This window comes from Ranitomeya imitator, chromosome 1 (genome assembly GCF_032444005.1).
Source record: "Ranitomeya imitator isolate aRanImi1 chromosome 1, aRanImi1.pri, whole genome shotgun sequence".
Lineage (NCBI taxonomy): Eukaryota > Metazoa > Chordata > Amphibia > Anura > Dendrobatidae > Ranitomeya > Ranitomeya imitator.
This window is the reverse complement of record NC_091282.1, coordinates 232,851,423-232,876,867: the sequence shown is the minus strand read 5'-3', so window position 1 is coordinate 232,876,867 and position 25,445 is coordinate 232,851,423. Positions and strand designations below refer to the sequence as shown.

Below are 25,445 nucleotides of genomic sequence, written 5' to 3'. Positions count from 1 at the left end.
GAACATCACGGACAGCAATATCTCATTATTGTTTTTCAATAGAACCCTTGATGGGAGTCTGTGCTCAGAGGGGGTAGTAAAAGCCTGGTGACAATGTAGGGGCGAGGACCGAAATTCCAGTTATGTCTCACTTACTGGGCTGCTTGCTATCATTTTACTAAAATCACTTTGCTGCAGAGCTCTGAATGTTTAGCTTTGAATAACCCCACCCACACCACTGATTGGCTGCTTTGTGCCTATGCACAGGATGTACATCAGTGGTGGGGTAATTCAGACTACAGCTCTTTAGATAATCTAATATTGATTAAACTGGGACTGTATCAAAACTCCAGCAAGTAGTCAAGTAAAGCACATTGTTGGAATCAAGGTCTCTGGTCTCTACATCGTGGTGCTCTCTGATTAGGTGGCGAAAACTTGGTGACAAATTCCCTATAAGGCTGGTTTAACAAACAGCTTTTTCTGGAAAAAAAAAAACACCTCTTCTTTCTGCATTTTGAGTGAAAGCGAGAAGTGCATGTTGCAAAAAGGACACCAATTTATGCTTACAGTGTTTTGATGTAATCTTTTATGCATGAAAAACGCAGGCAATGGCCTGAAACCCGCAGGAGAAATTACATGCCAAGCCTTTTTGATCTCAAATGGGAAAAAACTGCCTGAAAAAATTGACACGTAGCATTTTATGTTTAAACTGCACTACAGGTTATATTAAAAAAGTAACAAAAAACATGTGAATGAAATCATAGAAATCTCATTAGGTTTGCTAAGCATGGTAAAAACACAGGCATTTTTTTTCTGTAAGACCCATCAAAACCCTTCCCAAACCCTACTTTAATATTCCTTGTTGCTTTCGAATGCCCTTGGCTCAAAACCACTGCATGAAAGACTGCCATAAACTGCAGTGTTTTTCCGAAAATGCTTTGTGCCAAACCACTCCAAACTAAAAATGACATCACAAAAGTATGATTTTTTTGTTCTGGAATATTAATTTTACAAAATATTTATCCAGAAATAGTGAAATATTTTTCCATGGACTGTGTTCTTATTATGGCTCCTCTTTTCAGTTTATAAAACGTTATCCGTCAGCAGGATTTTACCCTTCCCCCTCCCACTACCTAGCCCAACCATTCCTTTAGCTACACAGTCCATTCCTCAGCTTCAGAGAAATCGGTTTTTGAATTAGTGCTTTGAATGCTCTCTACAAGCCTCTGTCACTCTAGCTCTATTTCCTGTCCAGTACTGCTTCCTTCTGTCTGACAGCCTCCATGCTGTGCGACATCAGTCAAAGGAACTGTCAGTGAGACAGCAGCACTGGTGGAGAATAGAGCTGGAGTGATAGAGGTTGGAAAAGAACTTTCAAGCGCCAAAAGCACTGCAGTCTCACATATGCATATGTATATATGCATATACTGCAGTCTCACCGTGGGCAGCACGGTGGCTCAGTGGATAGCACTACAGCCTTGCAGCGCTGGGGTCCTGGGTTCTTATCCTGGGTATTATCCCACCCAGGACATCTGCAAAGAGTTTGTATGTTCTCTCCGTGTTTGCGTGGGTTTCCTCCGGGCACTCCGGTTTCCTCCCACATTCCAAAGACATACTGATTGGGCTCACAATCTAGAATTCCTATCGGGGACAGTGATGATAATGTGTGCAAACTGTAAAGCGCTGCGGAATATGTTAGCGCTATATAAAAAGATTATTATTATTATTATTATTAATTCAAACTGTAAAGCGCTGCGGAATATGTTAGCACTATATAAAAATAAAGATTATTATTATTAAATGCAGATAACGATTTCAGGGGAGGGAGGAATGGACTGTCTTGCCAAAAGGTATTGCTGGACTTGTCTTTGCAAGATGGACATGTGCATACAAATAGTTTAGAGGGGTGAAATCCTGCTGACAGATTGCCTTTAGCAGAGACAAACAGCGACTGTTTCTAGTCCTGGACAGCCCTAGAAACCATCTATTGTGCTACATAATACAGACTCCTTCCGCATCATAAAGATACTAGCCGAGTGGCTTTTTAATTGATTATTTCAGGTTTAACTGAAAAGATGCATCATCTAGAAGAAACCGTGTAGAATATATTCAATCCAAGCATAGTACAGCACACATGTTCACATTATATAAGCCAATAGATTTTGATTATTATTTTGTGTACTTGGTACTAGCTTTATTTGCTTCATAGTCCTCTTTTGGGCGTGATTTACATAGACATGGTGACTTCTATTCATAACCTGGGTGATTAACATTCAAAGTAAATAAATAAAATTGGCCATAAAAACAATGGACCAAGTTGCAGTGGTAAAGCTGCTCCCGATGTAAAACACACATCAACTCTTAATCTCTCCTCGCTGATAACTATATTGCTGATTTTTCCTCCTCTAGTCCATCTATGTCTCTGATGGCCCCTTACCATGTGGCTTCTGCATTCTGCTGAAACAGCATTAGCCAAAGTATCTAATAATCTCTTGTCGGCTAAATCCAATGGACAATTCTCACCGTTAATCCTTCTAGATCTCCTGCATTTGACACAGTAGATCACTCAATTGTTATCTGCTTTTCTTGCTCCTTTGTCCTAATGACCATATTGTTATTTGGTTTCCACTCATCTGCCCACCAGGTCTTAGGGTACCTTCACATTTAGCGACGCTGCAGCAATCCAGACAACGATCCCGATCGCTGCAGCGTCGCTGTTTGGTCGCTGGAGAGCTGTCACACAGACAGCTCTCCAGTGACCAACGATGCCAGTCCCCTGGTAACCAGGGTAAACATCGGGTTACTAAGCGCAGGGCCGCGCTTAGTAACCCGATGTTTACCCTTGTTACCAGCGTAAAAGTAAAAAAAAAAAAAAACACTACATACTTACCTTCCGCTGTCTGTCCTCCGCTCTGCTTCTCTGCAACGGTGTAAGCACAGCGGCCGGAAAGCACAGCGGTGACGTCACCGCTGTGCTCTGCTTTCCGGCCGCTGTGCTTACAGAGTGCAGAGAAGCAGAGCGGAGGACAGACAGCGGAAGGTAAGTATGTAATGTGTTTTTTTTTTTTTTTTACTTTTACGCTGGTAACCAGGGTAAACATCGGGTTACTAAGCACGGCCCTGCGCTTAGTAACCCGATGTTTACTCTGGTTACCAGTGAAGACATCGCTGAATCGGCGTCACACACGCCGATCCAGCTATGTCTGCAGGGAGTCCAGCGACGAAATAAAGTTCTGGACTTTCTGCTCCGACCAACGACATCACAGCAGGATCCTGATCGCTGCTGCGTGTCAAACTGAACGATATCGCTAGCCAGGACGCTGCAACGTCACGGATCGCTAGCGATATCGTTCAGTGTGACGGTACCTTTAATGTTATTTCTAGTGTGGGATCCTCCTGCTATCTCATTACAAGTTCACAATTGGGCAGATTCTCAGCTGCTTGGATTTCCATTGCCTCCTTTATGTGGATAACACTGAGCTTTTTACATCTTTCCAAGGCATTTCTTCTGCCATCCTAAAAATCACAAGTACTCATCTTTCAGCTGTATGTGTTGCCATGTCTTACCGATATTTGAAACTTAATGCATTTTTTGATAAACTGAGCTTTTTGTTTCCTCCTGTATCATGTCCACCATCACCCCCATCCTCCATAGATATCAAACATCATAACATGGAGTTAAGCTGCATTTACACTGCGAGATAATCGTGAACAAGTGTTAACGCTGCTTCAGGATCATCTTGCCATGTAAACAAGCTGCCGATCACCCGATGAACGAGCAAAACATTCGTTCATCAAGTGAAAATAATCTCTTATGCAGCGCAAAAAATCAGTTCTTGGTGGCACATTGACTTGTGTAAAAAGAACCCGCACTGCAGAGAACTATGGCAGACTATGAGCACCCAGCGATCTAGCATATGTCGCCCAGTGCGCGCTTACTTTGGTCTGCCCGTGTAAACAGGCATTAACACGACCGCTGATCGGTGAAAGTTTACCAAATCTGTGGTCGTACCGTGCCGCTTCATGTAAATGGACACTTGTACTAGCTCCTGATCTGTCCTTTCGTCCTCACCTCCAAACCATTGTTAAAACATGTTGCCTAAATCACTAACACCCATCTCTAAGGGTACCGTCTCACAGTGGCACTTTTGTCGCTACGACGGTACGATCCGTGACGTTCCAGCGATATCCATACGATATCGCTGTGTCTGACACGCAGCAGCGATCAGGTACCCTGCTGAGAATCGTACGTCGTAGCAGATCGTTTGGAACTTTCTTTCGTCGCTGGATCTCCCGCTGTCATCGCTGGATCGGTGTGTGAGACACCGATCCAGCGATGCGTTCGCTTGTAACCAGGGTAAACATCGGGTTACTAAGCGCAGGGCCGCGCTTAGTAACCCGATGTTTATCCTGGTTACCATCGTAAATGTAAAAAAAAAAAAAAAAAAACAGTACATACTTACATTCCAGTGTCAGTCAGGTCCCTTGCCGTCTGCTTCCCGCATTGACTGACTGCCGGCCGTAAAGTGAAAGCAGAGCACAGCGGTGACGTCACCGCTGTGCTGTGCTTTCACTTTACGGCCGGCAGTCAGTCAGTGCGGGAAGCAGACGGCAAGGGACAGACACCGGAATGTAAGTATGTAGTGTTTGTTTTTTTTTACGCTGGTAACCAGGGTAAACATCGGGTTACTAAGCGCGGCCCTGCGCTTAGTAACCCGATGTTCACCCTGGTTACCCGGGGACCTCGGCATCGTTGGTCGCTGGAGAGCTGTCTGTGTGACAGCTCTCCAGCGACCACACAACGACTTACCAACGATCACGGCCAGGTCGTATCGCTGGTTGTGATGGTTGGTAAATCGTATAGTGTAACGGTACCCTAACAGTTTAGCGATGCTGCTGAAACAAAGACATGAACGCACATGGACAAGTGAATTGTGTCTTAACAAGCAATGCATATGGTGTAGACTTTACTGTGGAAGAATGAGCATGTCGCAAATTGAAAATGCACATCATGCTCTGATTTTCAAGATGATATATATTCAGCTATACTAATGACTAGTATAATAGAATTACTGGTATCTAGTAGATTTCTAGACTCTTCGACTAGTCTACAAAGCTGCACCGTTACACATCTGATCGCCATCTTCTACTTCATTCAATAAGCAACTCACCCTCCCTTAAATTACTTTGGGCTGCAGACACTTCTCTTGTGCTTCACCTATTCTAAGGAGATCACTGCCCTGGACCATTTGATTTGTTCCTTACATTTTTTAAGCGTGCACATAACATATTTCAAGGAGCCCTACATCATTTGCCACATAGTTTTGGCAATATACATTAGGTTGTTTTTAATAATCCGATACCCACAAACAGAAATCTGAGATAAAAGAACATCTACCTAAATATATTTTACCAATGTACTTCATGCACATGCTTATGGCATAAGGCTGCCGTTTACCTCTTTATCCATGCCTACGATTTGCCTCTTGGAAAGCTTTTCCAGCTCGATGGACGCGTTGTTGGCATGAGTCTCCACCTCCTTCTGCAGCTTAAGGCGGTGCTCGTCCATCTCAGCCTTCAGCTTATTCTCCAAGGCGATCAGCTGCTTCTGGTGCTGGCGCCGCATCCGCTTATATCCTGACATCTGTTCCCGCAACTCGTTCTCCTGCTCATGCTCATGGATCTGCCTTGTAACCTATAAACAGAACCAGAAAGTGCATCCTTTTAGAAATGTAAGGCAAAAGGCTCTCTCAATAGCACTTCCCTACACATGGGGGTGGGGGTGGGGGCGGGGGCATGGGAGGAGATTTTAAGACGGGCTTCAAAACCTAAACCAGGACTAAACAGTCAAGTAGACCGAAAAACAAAACCAACTCAAATTCTGATCAATTATACTTTCATACATAGTCCAACACAAAAGTTTTTCTCCTGATGACAAGTAAAGACTGACCCTGCTACTATATGATTCAATAACCAAAAGAGGGAAAACAAGACGTTCAACATAAACCTCTCAAAAAAAATTCAACAAACAGTAAAGGTCTATAAAAAAAAGGGGGCTGCTACCATGGCGCCAAAAATGGAGTTTGCCAAGGAAATCTCTTTACAATTTAAAAAAAGAAATATTGTCCAATTAATCTGGCAGCAACCATAGGCCTCAGTGGGGACACTATTTGGTACAGCACAAAAACGCTGAGGACATATATTGGCAGAAGCCATTATGTGACTATTTTCCTGGAGTGATGACATGCCATAAATAATGGCGGGAACCACCGGAGCATCAGTTACATTTTTTTTTTCATAGCATTTTTTGCCACCAGATTAATTTATAATAATCTTGTACAATAGCTGTAACCTTCCGTGAGTAGTCTGCTACATCACAACTCTTAACGTTTGTGCTATAAAGCACCAAGAACTAGGCAACTTCCCATACAAAATGAACTGTAAAAAGCAAGTAAGCAAAGTTGACAAAAAAATCTACATAAAACTGCCACATGCTGCACCCACAAAACACAACCCACACTACAACTAACAAAAAACACAACAGCAAGGTAATCTGCTCTGCTGGAAAATATTAAAATTACCGCTTTTCCTGTCCACGTTCTAGCAAGATTTCTGCATTTAATCCTGAATTTATAATGAATAGTAGTGGTGACAACTACTTGGTCAGATCTTGAACACCTCTGTACATGGAGGTCACAAATAACTTCAGACTCCATCTCAAGCGGAAATCTAAAAGGGATGACCAAGGCTTCACCTTCCATTTCTTACTTAAATTTGCAATTTTCACATCTTCACTGATGGCGCCTCTAGAAGCCTCAAATACAGATTCCGTAGTTTTGAAAGGGAAAAAACAATCCACAATTCTTCCAGTAAAATAGTGGACAGGTCTAATCACATGCAGTTTGTCTGCTAGATGACTGCGCTGCCCCCTGTATTTATTGTGGTTTTTTATTCCTGTAACAGAACCTAAACTCAAAAAACTTTGTTTTATGTTCCTTTAGATATTGCAATTACTGCTTTGCTACATTTTTGGCTGGAGAAGCGGTGTGTTAGTTCTTTTTGGCCAATTTACTACAGTTATCAGGATGACTAGCACCAAACACCTATCCTTCCCACACTGAAATGACAAGCATATTTGACTGGTGGCACATTTTTACAGGTGAACCAAGCATTAAAGGGAACATATGGTAACTTAAAAAAAAATACATATTGACGATGCAACCCACATGCTGATATTTGGAAGTCTTTGCAACCAGTAATGCATGTCAGTAAGTGTAATAGACGCATTTTTCATCTTTCCAGCATTCGACAACAAATCTAACCCATCTGCGGTATTTCTGGGTTGTCGCCTCTGAAGAGAAAGATAATAAAGGGGAAAACAAGCACGCATTCAGTCACCAACCACCGTGGAGGCACGACGGCAAACATCACATGAGCACTCTGGCATGTGTCCAGCTGCTGTGATCTCGGGCATGCATGAACAACCAGTGCACTGTAGTGAAACTGAAGCTTTCTAACACTGAATGGATGAGTGATGTACTCAATAACATCACAAAACAAAAAAATAAATGTAAAAACTTTCAATGCCGCATCCCTTTAAAGGGATGGGCACTAATGGTCAGGAAATACGGTAGGTTGGTGTGACAGGGTGTCAGGAAGTGAAAAGTTTCTAAACTTGGTATGTTCACATGGATGAAGCACAAATGTAAAATATAGGATTTGCTCTTACCCTGACTCTCCACTGCAGCTTTGAGGAGGGAGAAAAAAAAAAAAAAAACTAAGCATTACCAAGCCACAGCAATCTGAAGGTCCAAAGAATTAACTATGCTAAACAACAAGCTCATATGATGAATAATGAGCAGACTATGATGTAGATTTTACACTCCTAACTATTCCTTACCCCAACCATCTCTACCTTACATGTACCATCCCATACTAGAGGACAGAGCATGCAGCAGTACCAACAAGACAACAGAACTAGAGATTTGCAGTGTCTCCGAGTGGTTCAAATGAAATGACAATGCCATGAAATAGGACCGCAGGCCTTAAGATTACACAATTATAGAGTAAATATCTTCTTACTAAGGGTACTGTCACAGAGTGGCACTTTGATCGCTAGAACGGCACGATCCGTGACGTTCCAGCAATATCCTTATGATCTCGCTGTGTCTGACACGCTACTGTGATCAGAGACCCCGCTGAGAATCGTACGTCGTAGCAGATCGTTTGAAACTTTATTTCGTCGCTGGATCTCCCGCTGTCATCGCTGAATCGGCGTGTATGACGCCGATTCAGCGATGACTTCACTGGTAACCAGGGTAAACATCGGGTTACTAAGCGCAGGGCCGCGCTTAGTAACCCGATATTTACCCTGGTTACCAGTGTAAATGTAAAAAAAAAAAAAACACTACATACTTACATTCCCGGTGTCTGGTCAGGTCCCTCGCCTTCAGCTTCCCGCACTGACTGGTGAGCGCCGGCCGGCCGCAAAGTACAGCGGTGATGTCACCGCTGTGCTTTCCGGCTGTCCGACGCTCACTGTCAGTGCAGAGAAGCACAGCGCCGAGGAACGCGACAGGAATGTAAGTATGAAGTGTTTTTTTTTTTTTACGTTTACGCTGGTAACCAGGGTAAACATCGGGTTACTAAGCGCGGCCCTGCGCTTAGTTACCCGATGTTTACCCTGGTTACCAGGGGACTTCGGGATCGTTGGTCGCTGGAGAGCTGTCTGTGTGACAGCTCTCCAGCGACGCTGCAGCGATCGACATCGTTGTCGTATCGCTGCAGCGTCGTTTTAGTGTGACGGTACCCTTACTCTCAAACTCCATGCTGAATGGGCTGTTTCTCCTGCCTAGTTCATGCACTTAGGAGCAGCTGTTTTGAACTGCAGATCTAAAATATACATACTCCTGCGTGAGCATACCTTCCCTGTCCCCATGATCAGATAGGGAGAGTTTGGAAATAGTGGGAGCACAGTAGTGATTAGCAGTCTGGTACTTTTTGGTGAGCTGGATTATATGGCTTTGGTACCCAAAAAAAGCCATTTCTTTTGGTTCCCAAACATACACCTAATACCGTAAATGCTTTTTTATCAGCAGAAATGATAAACAAAACCACCACAGACTAATGTGGTTAAAACAAAGCCTCTCTGCAACAAGCCAGTGAAAGAGCATTTTTATGGCAGTGTTTCAGTAGCATCAGCTGCCGAACAACCTCATCACACACCGTCCATGAGATCCACTGACAAACTACGGTAGTAAGTGGCCATCACTGGAGTGCCGTCTTCCTGAGGAGCACAATCACATCAGTCTGCAGTGCAAAACTGCTACATACACGGCAGAAACATGCAGCATGGAGTTTGGAAGAAAAAGCAAGAAAGGCAAGAAGTAGATTACAAAAATTAATAGTTTAGCAGAGATTGATCAATGTTTAAATATAAATTTTTGTTACTTTTTAAATCTAGAATTCTTGTATAAATATACACCGTAGAAACGAAGATCATGGGTGTTTCTGGGTAACCAAAACCTTTGCGAAGAACCTAACTTTATAATTTTACAACCTCAATTTCTCTACCTAATTTTAAAAATATCCCATTTTTAGATTCCTCAACCTTAGGTCTAGTTCAGAGAAGTGGCTTTCATATCTGTGTTGTCCATGTACAAAATGCTTCGCACACAGACCAATGTTATGGAATCTTATAGTTCAGCTGAGCGATTTTTTTCACGTGGACTAAACGTTTGGGGGCAAGGGGAGAAGAAAAACAGCATGCACTGGTCTCCTCCATTTTATGAATTAGACTCAACCATAGAACCCAATGGGAGCGTTCAATACAATAAAAAAAAGGAATACCATACAGCCATCATCTGCATTGCATCTGTTTTAAAGGATCTAATGAAAATTTAACATGGGAAAACTTTGTGGTTGGGTCTTAGACTATTGCTTCTTTTTTTTTTTTTTTTTTTTAAATATTAATATATTGATATAAAGAATCCATGACATACATTGTCAAAAGACCCAAAGATGTGAAAAAGAACTTAAACCATTGCTCATCCACAGTGTTTATATTAGAAGAAAAATACGGTAGGTGCTTTTTCCTATACATAGCGGACGTCTTAAAGAGGTCCTGTCCTAGGTTTCCGTTTTAATATTATTAGCACATCTCCATTGGGATCTCTTATTTTTTATTAGAAATATGCCACATGGTTCCAGAGATACAAGCCACTTTATAGCATTCACCCTATAGCTTATTTTTAATGTCCTGTACAAGAGTGCATTGCCCACAAGATATCTTAGGCTACGTTCAGACTAGCGTTGTGCGCCGCTGCGTCGGCGACGCAACGCACGCAAAAACGCGGCAAAACGCTGCGTTTTGCGACGCGTGCGTCGTTTTTTGCCGAAAATCGGACGCAAGAAAAATGAAACTTGTTGCGTTTTCTTGGTCCGACGCTTGCGGCAAAAAAGACGCATTTGTCGCAAAACACAACAAACAAAAACGCATGCGTCCCCCATGTTAAACATAGGGGCGCATGACGCGTGCGTCGCCCGACGCTAACCCGACGCACACTAGCACAACGCTAGTCTGAACGTAGCCTTAAGGATGCATAATTACTATGTGAGCCCTGAAAAGACAATCAAAAAATAGCATACTGGGAACCCTAAATATAAAAAAGGTTGCATCTCTGGGACAAACACAGACTTGATAAAGGGTCCTTGCTGTATATATATACTAGTGGTCAGGGATGAGCAGACCCAAACTTAAATGTTCGGCATTTGTACAGGACAGTTACACCAAACACGCACTTTCCCCAGAAGTCCATTGTCTTGTTAGGAGTTCCGAGGGAGAGAGAAAGACAGATAATTTTTAGGTTGGTTCAGAAGTCCGGGTCCCCATTGTTTTCAATAGGGTTCAGGCTCTGGTTGAAGTTCGGGTATCCGAACCAAACTTCGGAATAAAGCTCGGGTCGGGTAGCAGAACCCAAAATTCCACGAGTCTGCTCATTCCTAATAGTAATGGCAATAGGCAGTCAGGCCTTGCAAGTATGCAAAAGGGATCAAGTTTTAAATATACTGAAAAACCAAAAATTATATATATTAATGATATCAGCACACATGGATGACTGGTCGGGAGGGCTGAAATGGTCTGACAACAATCTAGGGTATATGCCAGTCTTAGGTTGGCTTCACACGCCTGCAATTCACAATCCGTGTGCTTTCATCATATCCGGCTCACCCACAGTCTCCTGAGCCAAAGTCAACAGCTTAGGGTTCATTCAGAAGAGCATAGAATTCATCTGTGTACTGTCCGTGTATGCCATGCACACGCAGAGCACAACGACCCATTGTGGTCAGGGTGCCGACGCACACGGCCAATGTTTCACACGTCAGGATATAAAAATCTGCAGCATGCACAACTGTGATGAGTTTTACAATGCAGACTAACGCATGCAATGTTCGGGTATGTGCACACGTTGCGGATTCCATTGCGGATTTTTCGGCTCGGATTCTATAGAATCCCAAGGTAAAATGACCTGCGTTTTACCTGTGGATTCACTGCGGGTTTTGTACAGATTTTGTGTGGATTTCGCCTGCGTTTTTACACCTGCGGATTCCTAAAATGGAATAAACATATGTAAAACACTGCGGATTCCGCACAAAGAATTGACATGCTGCGGAAAATTTACCCAAGCATTTCTGCGCGGAATTTTCCGCAACATGGGCACATTGGATTTAGTTTTTCCATAGGTTTACATGGTGCTGTACACCGCATGGAAAACTGCTGCGGATCCGCAGCCAAGTCCGCAATGTGTGCACATACCCTAAAGGCACTCCAGAGGGGGTGAGGGGAAAAAAAAAAATCAGCATTGTAGACAAGCACAATCACAATTTGTGATATAAAATAAACCCGGCACTCAACTTATGGTGAATCTCTTGGGATTTATTAGCAAGAGAGAGGATAAACGTTTCGGCCTATGTTGGCCTTCTTCAGTAACGTGCTGCCTACTGGAGCGGTGGATGGTGAGGCAGTGAAAATCTGCCAGTGCTGTTAATTCAGGAAGTAAATGGATGCAGGCTCACAGGATCCGACTGAGACAGGGTCTGGAATAACGTGGGTGGCCTGAGAGGAGCTGTGATTCAAGTGTGTCCTGGTGACGCGGTGTCTGTGAGACAAGCGGTGGACACCGCGTCACCAGGACACACTTGAATCACAGCTCCTCTCAGGCCACCCACGTTATTCCAGACTCTGTCTCAGTCGGATCCTGTGAGCCTGCATCCATTTACTTCCTGAATTAACAGCACTGGCAGATTTTCACTGCCTCACCATCCACCGCTCCAGTAGGCAGCACGTTACTGAAGAAGGCCAACATAGGCCGAAACGTTTATCCTCTCTCTTGCTAATAAATCCCAAGAGATTCACCATAAGTTGAGTGCCGGGTTTATTTTATATTGTTATATGGTGTGGGATCCTACCCGGGCACCCTCACAGGGTAGTGCTTACGGCTCTTTCTTAATCACAATTTGTGGACATGACAGATTCAGTTTTTCCATACAACCACCTTAAGGCTATGTGCACACGTTCAGGATTTCTCGCAGAAAATTCCTGAGAATTCCGGACATTTTCTGCAAGAAATCCGCATGCGTTTTTGCCGCGATTTTGTCGCGTTTTTTTCCGGACACTTCCCAATGCATTTTGGAGTGGGAAATCCGCAAAAAAACTGAAAATTAATGAACATGCTGTGGTTTTTACAGCGATGCGTTTTTTTCGCGGAAAAAAAAACGCATCATGTGCACAAAACATGCAGAATTCATTCTAAATGATGGGATGCTTATTGTATGCGTTTTTTTTTGCAGTTTTATAACGTTTTTATCGGGAAAAAACGCGAAAAAACCACAACGTGTGCACACAGCCTAAAGGGAACCTGTCACCACATTTCACCTATGTCAGCGTTTCTCAACTTCGGTCCTCAAGAGCCACCAACAGGTCAAGTTTTCAGGATTTCCTTAGTATTCCACCGGTGATAATTTCATCACCTGCTCAAGCATTAATTCCTTCACCTGTGCAATACTAAGGAAATCCAGAAAACATGATCTGTTGGTGGCTCTTGAGGACTGGAGCTGAGAAACACTAACCCCTACCTAAACTATTAACCCCTTTATGACCTTGCGATTTTCCCCCTTTTTTCAACCCTTCTTCCCAGAGCCATATCTTTATTTTTCCATCAATATGGCCGTGGGAGGGCTTGTTATTTTGCGGTACAAGTTGTACTTTTGAACAACATCATTGATTTTACCATATAGTGTACTTGACAACAGGAAAAAATTCTAAGTGTGGTGAAACTGCAAAGAAAAGTGCAATTCCACATTTTTTTTTTTTTTAACATGTTCACTAAATGCGAAATCTGTCCTGCCATTGCTCCTGGTCATGAAGAGTTCGCCGATAGCAAACATGTATAGGTTCTTTTTTATTTACCGTAAGTGGTGGTGAAAAAAAAAAATCCAAAGTTTGTAAAAATAAAAAAAGACCATTTTCCAAGACCCATAGAGTCATCATTTTTCGCGATATGGGGTGGATGAAGGTTTATTTTTGTGCGCCGAGCTGATGTGTTTATTGACACCACTTCGGGGTAGATTATTATTATTATTATTATTATTATTACTACAATGCTGCGTTGGCCAAAAATAAAATTAAAATAAAATTACATTGTAGTTTATTTTTTTCTTGTTACGCAGTTTATCGCTTTATTGTTTTAATATTTTGATACCAAATGTGTGTATTTTTTATGGTTTTATTTCGAATGGGGCAAAATGGGGGTGATTTGAACTTTATGAATATTTAAAAAAATATATATTTTTTTCTACTTTATACTTGCTTGAATGGTCCCCTTATGAGACTTGAAGCTGCGATCAACCAATCGCTTGTGCAACACACAGCAGTGCTTCAGCCCTGCTATGTGTAGCAAAAATCATTATGGACTACGGGCGCCAGCGTTCATAGGCGATCGGCAATGAAAAACACAGGGGTCTTCTGCAGACCTCGGGTAGTCATGCCGACCCATCGCTGCCACGCGATCATGTCACAAAGGTGACAACGGGTGGGGTTTATCACACGATGGCACGCTTTCTACAAGCGTTTAGTTAAGTGCCGCTGTCAGAGATTGGCAGCGGCATTTAACATGTTAATAAGCTGCGGGTGGATTGCAATTCCACCAGTGGCTGTTAGAGGCACATGACAGCTATTGCTATTAAGCAATGAGTACTTTCATAAGAAAGATGGAAGTTGTTGAGGTATGGGGGCATGGCCAATTTGCAGTAATGTTAAATGTGACTCCTGACAGGTGCAAAAAATATTTAATATCAATTATAACATACAGATGATATGTAGTGATGAGCGAGTGTACTCGTTACTAGAGATTTCCCGAGCACGCTCGGTTGTCCTCCGAGTATTTTTTAGTGCTCGGAGATTTAGTTTTTTCGCGGCAGCTGAATGATTTACAGCTACTAGCCAGCTTGATTACATGTGGGGATTACCTAGCAACCAGGCAACCCCCACATTTACTCAGCCTGGCTAATAGCTGTAAATCATTCAGCTACGGTGATGAAAACTAAATCTCCGAGCACTAAAATACTCTGAGGACACCCGAGCGTGCTTGGGAAATCTTGATAAACGAGTATATTTGCTCATCACTAATGATATGCCATACATGTGTGGTAGATATGGAGTCCCAGAGGTGGGTTCCATAATTCCCACAGAAAAGAATGGAGAGGGCGTACATGCAACACCACCTATTTATCCGCTGCCTGGATATAGTTGCCAGCAGACTGTGGAGATCTGAGGAACCCATTCTCCACGCAGGTACCACCTCTGGGACCCACATCTATCATTTATGGCATGTGTAGTGCTTAAGCCATAAATGTCTGTTTTTGGAAAACCTATTTTTGTAAAATGAACATTTCTGCTTTACAATCATCATTGTCTATGTCTGAGAACATTTTTAAAATAAGTTACAGTCTTACATGATACGCTCAGATGTTTTAGTATCCAGATTTTTTTTTGTCTACTTTTAATTAATGTAGATTTTACATATCTGTGGGAACTGCACTGAAGTAACGAAAGTTGAAAAGAAGAAAGTGACTACATTGTATAGTGAGGCATGGCTCGTACGCATGACATCTCTGTACTGCCGGCACGGTTGACTCACCTGCAAAGATAGCAAACATCTGAAGCATTACATGACCTTAGATTACTCAACTATCACTTCAAACTGATGCAGGCATCTCCATCTACATCATTTGCCAGTCTGGACTGTAAACACTATTACATAAAGAACTAAATACCCAAGAGAAACTATTATGTTTTATTACCAAGCTTCAAAAGCAGAGCACTCCCCTACAGAGAGAAAAAACCCAAACCAACAAAAGTAACAGTAAGTATATTTCCATATATACACACCCCTGATACCTCTCACACCCAAACCTTCCTGGCTGAAAAGATAGTCGCTCCCAAACAGCTAAAGGCGCTCATACTTCTTGACTGCTAATCACTAGAAGAACCTGGAAATACACAAGTTTCCTAGAAAATATGCATTACAATTGCACGCTACCATCCTGAAGCAGTCTTAGTGGACAATATGCCTATTGTTTGGGTGCCTCTCTCAGCAAGAGTATTTTATTATCGTGGCTCAGTGAATTTTTCAACCCCCCTTTTGATACCCTTTAGGGTCCTTCATCAGTCGGAAGGAAACACATTGGAGATAGTGTATGGAGGAAATATTTAATGCATACACCCGAGGGATTTATTAACAGTATGGGACTGCTAAGTATCGGTGTGCGCCATGAACAGTGAGCATTCACTCACTATCAAATGCACAAGATGTTTTCTTCCCAATGTGTTTTATTGATTACAGCATACAAAATATTTTTTTGTATGCTGGAATCAATGGAGAAACTTTCTTTTGGAGGAGAACATCTGGTGCCTTGGGTACTTCTGAACTTGAGCTATTTGGCAATACAGTAGAGAGGTGCGCCAAAACTGCAAAGACCAAGGAGTGGTGCACAGGATTCCAAAATTTTCATTAACAGGTCTCTTTTTTCCCATATTTGCACAGGTGTCCTTTGGTGTCCTGTCTTTGCAGCAGAGTCAGACCCACTAACACGTTATCTACCTATGTCAAATGTGTGCCTACAACTACCCAATCATCAATTGGCTTCTTGCTAAAGGCTCCTACTAAAATACTACAGTGACAAATCCTACAGATAAATACACTGAAAACCATTTTGTTTTTTTTATTTAATTCCTTGAAAGCCCTCAACTTTGGTCTACTCTTAAATCTCTGGAATTTGCATCATAAGCCACTTTCTTTCTAGGAAGGAGTTTCAGGTAACAGGAGTACGTAGCAGCGGGGCCTATGTATCCCCTGCAACTGTATTATCGCATATTTTGCAACATGCATGCACCATTTATGGAGTTCACATTGTGAAAGCAGAGGGGCTGACGCAGTGTGCTGTCAGCCATCACAACAGTCCCTCTGTTCTCTCCATTCACAGATCACGGGCACTGTAAACACCACCTGTATTTTGCTGACAGCGCTTGAAGAGCAGCTGTGCAGAATTTTAACTATCTGCTTCTCTTCTTCTATACTACCCACTTCATTCCCACTTGCCAAAAGATTCAAGTAATACAGGTCCATCGATAACAGATCACACAAAAAACTAGCTACAAAAGATGGAATTGCGCTTCATTTTGTCACAGTGTAATTATTTGATTAGCTCATATTTTACCGTATTTAATTATTCAGCAATTCCATAATACCGGTATATTTTTACAGACCAATAAAACGTCTATACTACAGCAGGAATTCAGATTCTCTCGTGCTGCTCTACCATTTACTCAGCCTCCACAGTCTTATAAGAAATGTACCTAACCTACTGATAACTGTGGGACCAGACGACCATCTGACGTGTATGTCGGAGGAGAGGAGGTTGGAGCAATGGGAATGTTGTCATCGGATTCTTATGACTTTGGCCAAGATAAGTCACTATTAGATGATGTCTAGCTGTGGCTTCCTCCTTGCTCCTGTTCCCTACACTTGAGCGTTTGGCCTAGCACGCGTGTATGGGGGAAACCAGAAGCCATAGCTTTCAGAAGGATCTTGCATGTATTGCCAGGGTTTCCCCACCAAATACATTATCTACACGATAGGTGATAACAGATTCCTGGAGGTTTGACCACTGAAGGACACATCGACCTCAAAAAGCTTAGTCCCAAAGTCCCTTAGTCCCAAAGTGAACGAGCCCTCTGCATAATTTTCAAGTGTGTACACCTAATGGAGGCAGACACTCAGACCTAGTCTATGGCCCTGTTGATGCATGTGTCTGAATCCAGTTTTGGGGGAAGTTTAGTCGTAAGCCCCGACAAGGCCATTGAAAGATGCTGGAGCGCAATGTGAGAGCACTAGGGGAAATAATTTTCTTCCTGAGAAAAGCGACATGAGTCCCTGACGCCCCATTCCCAAACACTTCTGTATGTCTCCACTGGAAGATTTAGAGAAAAAAAAAATAAATTTCCAGCCCTGAAGGGGAAAAAAAAAAATACTTCAAAGATCCTCTCTGTTCTGTCCTGTATTCCCCACTTATGTCATGGCTTTAACTTTTGACGGACAAACATGTGACTTATGCTGCCAATCACTGGCTGCAGAGGTAAGCAATTTGTCCATCCATCCATTGTAGCCAGGATGCGTCGCTGATGGGCAGCGCAGGAACCGTCGCTGAGCAATTTTAAGACGTGCAGAAAAAAACGTTCCTCTGAACGCCTTCTCTGCCTGAAGGACCGTTTTTTTTACGCAGGATCCAGTGCACGACGGATGAAACTCATGGCCATCCGTCACAATCCGTCGCTATTACAAGTCTATGAGAAAATGCAGGATCCTGCATTCTCAAAAATCGACGGATTGTGACGGGAGCTGAAAGACGGAAGTGTGAAAGAGGCCTAAGGCTCTGTTCACATCTTTGTGAAGGAGCAGAAGACTGGAATTCATGAATGGAACTGGATCATGAAATGATGGACTGTACAGACAACAATTCTGCTGCAAAACCTGATGTCATTTTTTTTGCAGATTTTTACCATAGGTGAAGTTTGCTGCAAAAACACAAACAAATGGCATGCGGCAGATTTAAATCTGCACGAAAAAAAAAAAAAAAATAGCAATGTGTGCACGAGACGTCAGAAATCTCATTTATTTTTGGGTACACTAGATAATTCTTCAGGTTTTGAAACAAAACAGAGCAGAAAAAAAAAGCGATAAACACAAAGTGTACACACACACTTATGCTCTCTGTCCTTTTACTTGACCTCTAAGGCAAAAACCTAATGACATATCTGCAACAGATAGGGCGGTCTGCCAAGCTAAAATGTGCAGCATGCCTAGAATCTGCTGCATCTGTTCACTTACATTACACAAATTTTGGGGCAACAAAAACATGCAAGTGTGAACTGATTTTTAGGCTGGACGCACGCTAGTGTATAACACGGCCGAGCGCTATGTGATGAAACATCACATAGCACTCGGCCCAGAGTTACTTTATGGGGCAGATCAGATCGATTATTTTCTCAGACCAATTTGGCATGAGAAAACAATTGCAGCAGGATGTGATTGCACAAAGACTCCACTCACTCGCACCCATACAAGTCTGAGTGCGAGCGAAACATCACACTTGGATATCACCTGAGTGCAGTTCGATATACACAGAGTCAGACCATGGAGAAATTACATTCTCCATCTTCTCTGGACCTGTGCAGCACTGAGAGAATCACAGCACGGTAGCATCACACTCGGCTCCCAATCGCAGCACAGTAGCATGACACTCGGCTCCCGCTCGCAGAACGGTAGCATGACACTCGGCTCCCAATCGCAGCACAGTAGCATGACACTCGGCTCCCGCTCGCAGAACGGTAGCATCACACTCGGCTCCCAATCGCAGCACAGTAGCATCACACTCGGCTCCCGCTTGCATCACAATCTGCTCACGCTCGCAGCACGGTAGCATCACACTCGGGTCCTGCACGCAGCACAGTAGAATCACAATCTGCCCACGCTCGCAGCACGGTAGCATCACAGTCGGCTCCCGCTCGCAGCAGGGTAGCATGACACTTGACTCACGCTCGCAGCACAGTAGCATCACACTTGGCTCCCGCTCACAGCACAGTAGCTTGACACTCAGCTCCCACTCGCAGCACGGTAGCATGACACTTGGCTCAAGCTCGCAGCAGAGGAGGAGCCGAGGGTCATTAGCATCTCGCTTCCCATGCCATAATCTAGTGTGATTCCAGCCTTAGATTGGAAATAAGTTTGCAGTTTGAGCCAAAGCCAGAAGTGGTTCCCGCAGAAAGGAGGTTTCTAAGACTATTATTTTTTCAATCCATTTATCCCTGTTAATACAATTGGAAACTAACACAAAAAGAAAACCCATTTCATGTTGTTACAGCTTTATTAGGCTTTGCCCATTTTAAAAGGCATTGTGGCTTAATATTACCTGCCAAATTTTAAGGGGTTTGTGACCAAAAAAAAATTGGGGAAACCTTACAGGAAATTAAAAGAAAAGGAAAAACAAAACAAGGTAAAATCAAACACTCATCTCTCCCAACTACACTGCATCCATGAATGTGCAACTTGGCCTAATGTTTAGTTTTTCAAAGGGGAAAGAAAGCCGCTCCCAGACATTTGAACTTAGGCCTCTTTCACACATGTCTCCGGTATGTGTGTAAACTGTCACCACACATACCAGAGACACTGACATGTAGACCCATTCAAATAAATGTGTGTTTCCATGGACCGTGTGTCCCACACGTAGACATGTCCGTTTTTTACCGTCAGCACAGATGGCATTGATGACCTATGTGTGACATGCATCAGCACTGGAGAAGCGCAACAGTAAACGCTGTTCCCCGGCGGCAGGTGCTGAAGACGGCTCTCACCATTCTCCCCTGCTCTGCCGGCGATAGGCATGAGCAGAGGAGAATGAGGAGTTATATTTAATTCAGAACGATGACAGTAGGTGGGGGCTTTTGGGACCCTTACTCACATCATCCGACACCTGCGATATAACGAAATAAATGAATGAAAAACCAGGCATGGGCTTCCCCCTATTTTTTTTAACCAACCAGGCAAAACTCACAGCTAAGGACTGCAACCCTCAGCGGTCCACTTCAGCAAGGTTGGTTATCACGAATAGAGGGGTCCTCGTGTTATTTTTTTTAAATTATTTAAATAATTTTAAAAACGGCGTGAGGTCCCCCCATTTTTGACAACCTGCCTTGCTAAAGCAGACACCTGGGGCTGGTATTCTCAGGCTGGTAAGGGGCCATTGATTTAGGCCTCCCAGCCTAAAAGCAGCAGCACGCAGCTGCCCAGAAAAGGCACATCTAATACTTTGCTCCCCTCTTCCCGCTTGCCCTGTAGCGGTGACAGGTGGGGTTAATATTTGTGGGGTTGAGGTCACCTTTGTATTGTCAGGTGACATCAAGAACACGGCTTCGTAATGGAGAGGTGTCTATAAAGGCACCTATCAATTACTAATCCTATAGTTATATGTTGAATAAAGACAGAGCCAGAAAAAAATCCTATAATTGAAATAAATGACAGACTCTAATATACTCAATTAAACCATACTTACGATCTCGCCTAATTCCACTGAAGCCCTCGATCTCCTGTAATAAAAATAAAATAAACAAACAACAATATACCATACCTGTCAGTCGTTCTGTCCCACTCCGTAATCCATGTCTTGTGGATAATTAGTTTTCAACCTGGACGGTGCCAAGATGCGACCGGCCAGGCTGAGAACCACTGGTTAATGAGCTGCTGAGAGCGCAGCATCATTCACCAGCGGTGACATTATCAGTGGCATTTTCCCATGGTCTTGAGGTCACCACAGTTCAGCCCAGCCTTGATAATGTCACCGCTGGTGAACGATGATGCTCTCTCAGTAGCTCATTCACCACTTGTTCTCAGCCTAGCCTGGAGTCTCATTTTTTTCAATTAAAGAATGTTATTCTGGCTGTGTCTTTATTTAATATACAAGTAAAATTACTAAGCCGTGGGGTTGATGTCACCTGACAATACAAAGTTGACATCACCCCCACAAATACGAAGCCCACTTGAAACAGCCACAGGACAAGTGGGAAGAGTCGGGCAAAGCGCCAGAATATAATAGAGGCGCCCTTTCTGGGCAGCTGTGGTCTGCTATTTTAGGATGGGGGGGGGGGGGGGGGGTGGGGGGGGGAAGGACGACGACTATATCAATGGCCCCTTACCAGCCTGAGGATACCAGCCCCCCCAACTGTGAGCTCTAGCAAGGCTGGTTAAAAATTTTTAAATTAGTTATTTAAATAATTTAAAAAAACAACAACATGGAGACACCTCTATTCTTGATAACCAACCTTGCTGAAGCTGACGGTTGCAGCCCCCAGCTGTGAGTTTTGTCTGGTTGGTTCAAGAAAATAGGAGGGAATCCACGCCGGGTTTTTCAATCATTTTTTTCGTTATATCGCAGGCAGCAGCTGAGGAATACCCCGATCATCCGCTCCTGCTGTCACTATTAGAAGCAGCAGGTGTCAGATGATGGGAGTAAAGGTACCGTGACACATAACGATATCGTTAACGATATCGTTGCTTTTTGTGACGTAGCAACGATATCGTTAAGGAAATCGTTCTATGTGACAGCGACCAACGATCAGGCCCCTGCTGGGAGACCGTTGGTCGCTGAGGAAAGTCCAGGACTTTATTTCGTCACTGGACTTCCCGCTGACATCGCTGGATCGGCGTGTGTGACGCCGATCCAGCGATGTCTTCACTGGTAACCAGGGTAAACATCGGGTTACTAAGCGCATGGCCGCGCTTAGTAACCCGATGTTTACCCTGGTTACCAGCGTAAATGTTAAAAAAAAACGAACACTACATACTTACCTTCAGTTGTCTGTCCCCCGGCGCTGTGCTTCTCTGCACTCCTCCTGCATCCTGTGTCAGCGGCGAACTGCGGGAAAGCACAGCGGTGACGTCACCGCTCTGCTTTCCGGCTGACCGGCGCTGACAGTGCAGAGGAAAGCAGAGCGCCGGAGGACAGACAGCTGAAGGTAAGTATGTAGTGTTTGTTTTTTTACGTTTACGCTGGTAACCAGGGTAAACATCGGGTTACTAAGCGCGGCCCTGCGCTTAGTAACCCGATGTTTACCCTGGTTACCGGGGACCTCGGGATCGTTGGTCGCTGAAGAGCTGTATGTGTGACAGCTCTCCAGCGACCAAACAGCGACGCTGCAGCGATCGACATCGTTGTCGGTATCGCTGCAGCGATCGACATCGTTGTCGGTATCGCTGCAGCGTCGCTCAGTGTGAAGGTACCTTAAGAGTAAAAAAAAAACCCCCACCTGCTGTCATCGTTCTGACTTTAATATATCTCTTATCATTCTTCTCTGCTGCGCCAATCACCGGCAGGGCAGGGGAGAGTGATGAGAGCTGTCTACAGCACCCGCCGCCAGGGAACAGGGCTTACTGTAGCACTTCTTCCCCCGTGACCGTCCGTGTTGTACTGATGTGGCACACTGTTGCCACACATGTGCTGCATGTATTACACACACACTGATATCTCCGGTACAGTTTTTTCCGGTACTGGAAATAAACAGACATGTGAAACAGGCCTTAGGCTGCGGTCAAACGGACGAATGTTCTCCAATGTGTGAGAATCGGGCTGATTGTGCAGATTAGCAAACTGAACGAAGTATAGAGTTTGAGCCGAGTGTCATCTTACGGTGATCAGATTCTTTGAAAATCACAGCACAGGTGTGGATAAGACAGAACGTCATTTCTCCATCATATCTGTCCACATAAATAGGAAGTCACTCGGATGACACCAAAGTGCAGTAACACGCTCTCAAACTTGGATTGGGTGCGCATGGTCCGATTTTTGGATGCACTGGCAGCATGCTGCAATTTCTCATTTTGGTCACTGTGCTGTGTGTGCACAATGACCAATGTATAGCAGGTCACACATATACTTTGACAGTCACATACGAATTCTTGTTCAAAGGCCAAGTGTCAGTTTTTCCCCCTCTTTCCGGCCATGATGAGTATGCACAACATTTAACTGTATAGGAAAATAAAGGATACTGTGTTGTCTTATTGGGTAAATTCACAAGAGTTAAAAAAAAAAATAATTCTAATTTGTCTTTTTATTATCTGCCATCCATTTTCATACATCATCAAGATCAAACAGTTTCCCGTTTTAACAAATTGCAATGCAACTGTAAAAATCGGAAACTATATGGTTTGCTCATACAAAATCAGATTTTTTTCTATGCACCTATAGACTTTAGGTGAATGTTATCCAAAATTTGGAGTAGACTATAGTGCATGCAAAGAGACCCCCCCCCCCCCCCACCCCATGGGCATTCAATCCGTGGGAAAAGAAAAGCAATCTGAACATCCCTACTGAATAACGTTGAAATGAGTGCTGTCAGTTCTTTTTCTTCACACCGACTGCGCTCAAAATGAAAGTATGGTCATGTGTAGCCATACAGAAGCCTCAAGGTGGCTCCAATTCATGGAAGGGGCCTGAAGGGTCATAGTGTCCAACACCCTGCTCCTCAATGCAGGATTCACTAAACCATCACAGACAGATGTCTGTCCAGCCTCTATGTAAAGGCTTCCACTGAAGGAGAATTGACCACTAGTGAGGATTGAACGTGCTCGGAAAATATGTTACAAATCAAAAACCTGACCTGCACATCCAAACATAGACTAAGTGTGAACAGGTGCTGAACCCAGAGTTGCCAACTCGTATATAGTTAAGTAAATAGGGCAGCACACTGCAGCGCCAAAACATGCAAACTTGAAAACACGAAATTTGAACTGCATTACTGCACTAGAAATATGAAAAATTAGAGCTTTTAGCGCATAAAAATGGCCAATTTTATGTGTACCTCGTAGCCACTTTACGGCATCTCTCTTATACGAGGTCCTACGCTTGACCTACCTCGCTGAGAATAAACATCTCCATCTGAACGGGTACATGTGAAACCTCTTCTTGGACTCAAATTCTCTCTCTCTGTGGAGGGGTATTGGACCTACTATAATTAAAACACCTGAAGCTAGGAGGCGTGTACATGTACCCGTAAAGTGGCTACGAGGTACACATAAAATTGGCCATTTTTATGCGCTAAAACCTCTCATTTTTCATATTTCTAGTGCAGTAATGCAGTTCAAATTTCGTGTTTTCAAGTTTGCATGTTTTGGCGCTGCAGTGTGCTGCCCTATTTACTTAACTATATACGAGTTGGCGACTCTGGGTTCAGCACCTGTTCACACTTAGTCTATGTTTGGATGTGCAGGTCAGGTTTTTGAAATGTATTCTCTAGCCTTCTGATCGTGCACTCCCCGCCTCCTAGCTTCAGGTGTTTTAATTATAGTAGGTCTAATACCCCTCCACAGAGAGAGAATTTGAGTCCAAGAAGAGGTTTCACATGTACCCATTCAGATGGAGACGTTTATTCTCAGCGAGGTAGGTCAGGCGTAGGACCTCGTATAAGAGCGATGCCGTAAAGTGGCTACGAGGTACACATAAAATTGGCCATATTTATGCGCTAAAAGCTCTTATTTTTCATATTTCTAGTGCAGTAATGCAGTTCAAATTTCGTGTTTTCAAGTTTGCATGTTTTGGCGCTGCAGTGTGCTGCCCTATTTACTTAACGGAAAATATGTTAGACTCGGGTCACATTGCGTTAGGGCAGTCCGTTTAGCGCATAGCGCTACGGACTGCGCTAACGCAATGTCCCAAAAGGGATCGCGTTAGCCGATCCCGCTAGCGCAGATCCCCGATCACTCAAATGACGGCACATCGCTAGTGCACGCCCAATGTGGGTGTGTGCTAGCGATGCGTTCGCCATTACAAACAATGGCGGCGTTAACGGACTACGTTACACCGCGTTATGCTGTCCTCTGCTTTACGGCCGGCGCTCACAGTAAGTGCGGGAAGCTGAAGGCGAGGGACGTGACCAGACACCGGAATGTAAGTATGTAGTGTTTTTTTTTTTTTTTTTACATTTACAATGGTAAATGCGCTTAGTAACCCGATATTTACCCTGGTTACCAGTGAAGACATCGCTGAATCGGCGTCACACACACCGATTCAGCGATGTCAGCGGGAGATCAGCGACCAAAATAAAGTTCTGATCATTCCCCAGAGACCAACGATCTCCCAGTAGGGGCCTGATCGCTGGTCGCTGTCACGCATAACGATTTCGGTAACGATATTGTTGCTACGTCACAAAAAGCAACGATATTGTTATGTGTGACGGTACCTTTACTTCTTGTGTGTCACTGTTCTCCACTGCCCTTATCTAATCTTATACTTGGTTAACCTCATGCTGCGCCAACCCCCCTACTTACAATGAATGAAACAAAGTGAAAATGTGACCGCGG

General features: G+C 43.6%; 1 protein-coding gene across 6 annotated transcripts in view; it reads right to left on the bottom strand.

Moving 5' to 3' along the window:
• Positions 1-25,445, bottom strand: part of TAOK3 (TAO kinase 3) — a 308,043-nt gene that overhangs the window by 62,316 nt on the left and 220,282 nt on the right. For all 6 annotated transcript variants that reach the window (XM_069754530.1, XM_069754547.1, XM_069754558.1 and 3 more), the window contains one exon: positions 5,438-5,674. In XM_069754530.1, coding sequence (XP_069610631.1) covers positions 5,438-5,674 — 237 coding nt within the window. The remainder of the gene's footprint in view (positions 1-5,437; positions 5,675-25,445) is intronic.